The sequence below is a fragment of the Glandiceps talaboti genome, chromosome 12 (assembly GCF_964340395.1).
Source record: "Glandiceps talaboti chromosome 12, keGlaTala1.1, whole genome shotgun sequence".
In the NCBI taxonomy this organism is placed as follows: domain Eukaryota; kingdom Metazoa; phylum Hemichordata; class Enteropneusta; family Spengelidae; genus Glandiceps; species Glandiceps talaboti.
In genome coordinates this window covers 11,134,913-11,140,097 of record NC_135560.1, presented here as the reverse complement: position 1 = coordinate 11,140,097, position 5,185 = coordinate 11,134,913, and the positions used below count along the sequence as shown (strand labels likewise).

The 5,185-nt window shown below is 38.2% G+C and overlaps 1 protein-coding gene across 1 annotated transcript; it reads right to left on the bottom strand.

The window, feature by feature from the left end:
• Positions 1-2,851: 2,851 nt before the first annotated feature.
• LOC144443837 (neuropeptide S receptor-like) lies at positions 2,852-4,834 on the bottom strand. Its single transcript, XM_078133401.1, has one exon. It carries the CDS (start codon positions 4,779-4,781, stop codon positions 3,462-3,464), a length of 1,320 nt encoding a protein of 439 aa, XP_077989527.1. The 5' UTR covers positions 4,782-4,834; the 3' UTR covers positions 2,852-3,461.
• Between the last annotated feature and the right edge of the window lie 351 nt (positions 4,835-5,185).

Genomic DNA, 5,185 nt, shown 5'->3' with positions numbered 1-5,185 from the left:
ACACGAAATACCACGTGTCGGGTAGTGACTGGGCTTAAACACGAAATGTCACGTGTTGAGTAGTGACTAGGCTTAACACGAAATGCCACGTGTCGGGTAGTGACTGGGCTTAATAATATGAAATGTCACGTATTGCGTACGTACTAACTGGTTTTTCACACTAAATGCCATGTGCTGGGTACTAAAAAGGCTTAAACACAAATTGTCACATGTTGGGTATCGACTTTAAAACACTCTCTTGATGGGTACTAATGGAGACCAATCATATGTCATGGTCCAGCTACGAACGTCAATGGATCGACGCTCTACTCCCTGTACTAGTATTCAGGTCTAATAGGTTTTATACAGTGCTACATATTAAGTTCTAAAGCTTTCAATCGATAGATCACGCATATCGGATTCTAATTCTGTTTAGTGTACGCATACATTGTATCATATACCAACGTAGCATGTAAGAATACTGACAAAGACTGAATTCAATATGTCCTGTGTCATGTCCTGATAGTTAATTTATGATGGCATGTAACGGGTATATACCAAGCTCCTGCGCATCGCTGCTATCCATCGTCGTCTTCAATGGCCACCACATTTGCCCTGTGACAGAGTTTACATCACACGTTCGCTATTTTTTAATTGCATTTTTTGACACACAACATTAGGATGTTGATTACAGGAGCTTGCAAATGTTGTATGTACGATGTATCAAGATCAGTGAGACTGATCACAAGGTTTCATGTTGAGATATATACAATAAAGATAATACACAAACACCCTTTATTTTAAACAGTGTCTGCTCCATATTTGTCATGATAACAAAAATTAGTACAAAATATACAAAGCAGACACTATATTTGTAAGGGGTGTTTGTATGTTATCTTTATTGTGTCTCCAGAGCAGACATTGTGTAAGGGATGTTTGTATGTTATCTTTATTGTGTCTACAGAGCAGACATTGTGTAAGGGATGTTTGTGTGTTATCTTCTTTGTGTCTATCTCAACATGAACCCTTGTGATCAGTCTCACTGATCTTGAGACACAATTTAATATCATTAGCAAGTTAAGATGAAATCACCTGTATAATTGATTTACCAATAGAACACACTGGCTCAATTCTGAAATACATTCTGTTTAATTCCGATTATACAGTGTATATATGCAAATTTAGTAGTTGTATGTCAACCAGCGACCAGTGTTCCTGTGCATACCTTCCCAAAATGTGTTCTCTTGATATAGAAATTTCGCCAAAGACAAATAGTTATTCACATTTGTACTGTTTATGAACAACTCTACTCTTAAATATAAATGTTATCATTAGTATTTGAACTCTATGGTCTCATGACAAAAATCCAATATGGGGCTCCTTTTGAAAGCAGTCGACCGGAAGTAGTGCAGGGTCACTTTTTTACGACAACGCTGCGTAGGAACTTGGGGCATATACATAATATGGTTCGTATAATATCGGACTGCAATCGGTTAGGGTCGGGATGGGGCTACACGTGATATATCAAATATCGGGATCTGTTAGAGGATTAATGTGATGTCCAGAATGCTTCTCCTGTTTAGGAAAGCGACAGCAATATCACAGACATACTAGTTTTCAAATAGGTTTGGGAATACTTCGATGGCAGTGAATAGTCAAGTAACTTCTTATCTGAGTCAGCTATGTTTTATTTATTAAAACCTGACGATAACATTTACTACAAACATAGCTCTTTATTTTCATGAGCATTTGCGTAGTTACTTACGAAAATAACCGTCTCAAATAATAACTGAAGGTATATAGACTCCCACTTTGTCGTATATCTGTAAATGATAACTGAAGTATGTGCTCCTAATTAAGGTAAAACATCCTTATCAGAGAAGAAGCTACGAAGCTACGATACATGTAACCGACACCCTATATCCACCTAGCTTCATTTACACTAAGTATACATTACTATTGTCCAACAACAAAGAGAAGAGTGTGAAATTTTTCAACTGACTCGAGTGCTTGATTATATCGAGAGCCATCAATCATCTTTAAATGATCAGTGTGTGTGTTCATACAATAGCAAATACACATGCTGACGTATTCGCTGCTTCTTTCCCCGCCAGATAGAATAATGTGATTGGTTATAAACACGGTATTCAATTGGAAACTTGTTCTAACACAACCGTAAGCAGATAATGAGACGTAACATTTTTGTTTGCAACCTTCATAGGAACTCCACTAACCTGAGAAAAGGTTGGGTTGGAAAGGTGCACTTTCAAAATTAAACTGGTATTGGTGTTTGTATACCCCGGAGAGGTTGGGGGAGGAAATCGCTATATACCTAATTATTAGCAGAGCTTTACATGAGCGTGATAGAAATTGAAAATGTTCTTCATAAGACTAAATGTAGATTAAATAAGGATTTCGTAATAGTGATAGGCGAGCAATGATATGTTGGTGGATTTAGGGGTTAATTGGGACGTCATAGTACGGGTCAGCCAAGTTTCCATCTTGCCAAGGAATTGCGTCGTCGTCGTCAAATTGATTGTGTGCATATTATCAGTATCAGCCATAGGCAGTATTGTCTACCTTGATTAAACAAACCGGTATAATCTGAAAATAGAAACACTTGCCACGACACACATCGCAATATTCAATTACAACACTCCGAACTCCCTCAATGTCTAATAATGCAAGAACCAAATCAACAGGGAAAAGGATATAGTTACTTCAATAACACACAGGGTCGCTCTTGTCTAATGTGCAGTGCAATAGTTTAATATCGAGTAAAGTGAAACAACACGTAGAGAGTACAAAGTAAAGAATCCATTAAAAGATTTACAGAGGAAAGATGTGCCATTTTATATGCAGGTACATCATGGTCATGGATGTAAATACAGTTGGGAACTAAATAATCACATATTGGTATTGTGATTGCTTAACATCATGAAGCAAGAGCAGCCATCGGAAGATATTATTCTTTGTGGTGGCTAAAGACTATGGCTAAAGCATAACAAAGCCCAGTAGACGTTCCATAACAACATGTGTATGGGTCTAACACTCAAAACAGAATATGTTGAAGTAATGCCATGGTACTTAACGAGGATTGAAGTTATATATGTACATTATTATGTGTATGGACATAATATTCATAATGTTCAGTATAATACAAGATTTTGTGATTTTGACACAAATTTGTGGTAAATTTAGTATAATACAAGTTATCTTCTCTTTTTGTAAATAGATGAATTTATTTATACTCTTAAGTGCGGAGGAAAAGCTAGCAAGGCAACATGGGAACTATAGATTGAATTATTATCCGATGAGCGAAAGTAACGAGTCCGTAGCAATGGTAATATCTTTTCTCCCTAAACAATCGCTTCCGAGTCATCACCTATGTTGCGGATCATACAAAATAAAAAACATACTCAACAAAACGGGAAATTTCTACATTTGAAATATACTTAAATCGAGAATAACAGGTAGAGTATTTATACCCGGAACTCCTTCCCCCTTCCTATTAAGCGAGCAGACCGTAATCTTTCAGGAGAGAATCCTTTCTCGCTACTACTACTTGAAGGAAGTATTGTCACTTCTATTGCCTCTCGGTTTTTCGAAGGTCGAAAGTGATGGTCTCTCCCCAAGTCTTTGCTGAGACCTCCCTGTGATCGGAAAGGGGCTGTATAACTATGCGGCCGAGTGCGTGCCGATTCCCGCAGACAAGGACAACGTATACCGAATGTCCTTTCAAATTCATTCAAGAAGCGATCATTGATATTGAAAACAAGAAACACATAGGGATTGGTTGCTGAGTTACACACGGCGAAGATGGCTAATATAGCATAAACATCCTGGTCTATCTTAGTACCATACGATACCACCATTTCTGCGATGAAGAACGGCAATCCACATATAATAAATGTGAAGATAATCACGGCTGTCATCTTCAGTGTTTTAATCTTGGCCCGGCTAAGTGATCCAGACCCGGTGCTTTGGAGATGCACACGGCCTTGCTTTATAGAAGATTTTCGGGGCTCTTTCTTGCTATCGTGTGCCTTGTCAGCAATCTTTTTAAAGATCCTGGCGTAGGCAACGGAGATGATAATAAAGGGTAGAAAAAACACCACGATTGCTATATAGCTAATATATACCTTTCGCATTTGTTTTGTTGTATTAGCTGGCCAGCCACATATGGGGACGCCATTTCTTATATTTTCGTTCCATACGTACAACTGTGGAACCGAACAGAGAAAAGCAGCTGCCCAAGCTATGCTTATCATTCGGCACGACGAAAATGACTCCCTCAGAGGACTCCGTATAGCTTGATGTCTATCAATGGCAATGACCAATAACATATTAGTTGATGCCATCATTGCAGCGCTCTGGACAAAGTTAAATATCTTGCACACCACGTTACCAGCAATCCACATGTTGTTGAGTTCCTCTATAATTATGACATATAATATTGCAAGGAAGCAAACAGATAGGTCAGCAATTGTTAACATCAAGATAAACATGTTCATTCTTGATTTACGACGTCTGTTGGTCCACATCCACACGCACACCAATAGATTACCTACAATCCCAAGAATGAAGAGAAGCCAGGCTGCTATTATACGAGTTTCTTTGTTATAGTCTGCCCTAAAGTGTGTGTCTTTTCCGGATCCATACAAAGAGTCTGTAGTATTAGTGACATTACTTTCATCGGTAACAAGCACTATATCGTTGAACATCTCAACAAGCACGCTTAGTGTTATATTTGATGGGATTTCTGACGCTACTGATGAATTCTTCTCCGGTAAATAAACCATTTCAGCTAAAGTAACTTCAGACTCTGTTGTTGAGTTATAAACCAAGGGTGGTGCAGTTGTAGTCTTCAGATAGGAGAGGGTATTATTTGTCGGCCAAGTCGTTCTATTTTGACCGGCCATAGTGATCCGTTTTTACTCCTGAAATTGAAAAGAGAAATGATATCAGACACTTCTTCCCACAATACTTCACAATTTCAAGGAAATATAGCGTTTTTGTTTGATTCAAGTGGCAATACGCCTGTACGTCTCCTGATTAGCACGATTTGAACACCCTCCTTGCAATTGCATTGTCATACACACATGTCGTTTTTCTATCGATTGACAAGACACTTTCTCTCATTCCTGAATCAACTGTATGACGTCAAAGAATTACTGAGAGCCATGAGGTATATCAACATTTAGCG

What these genes read in the sequence shown, in the direction of transcription:
- LOC144443837 (XM_078133401.1), bottom strand. Translation starts at nt 4,781, where the DNA reads ATGGTTTATTTACCGGAGAAGAATTCATCAGTAGCGTCAGAAATCCCA.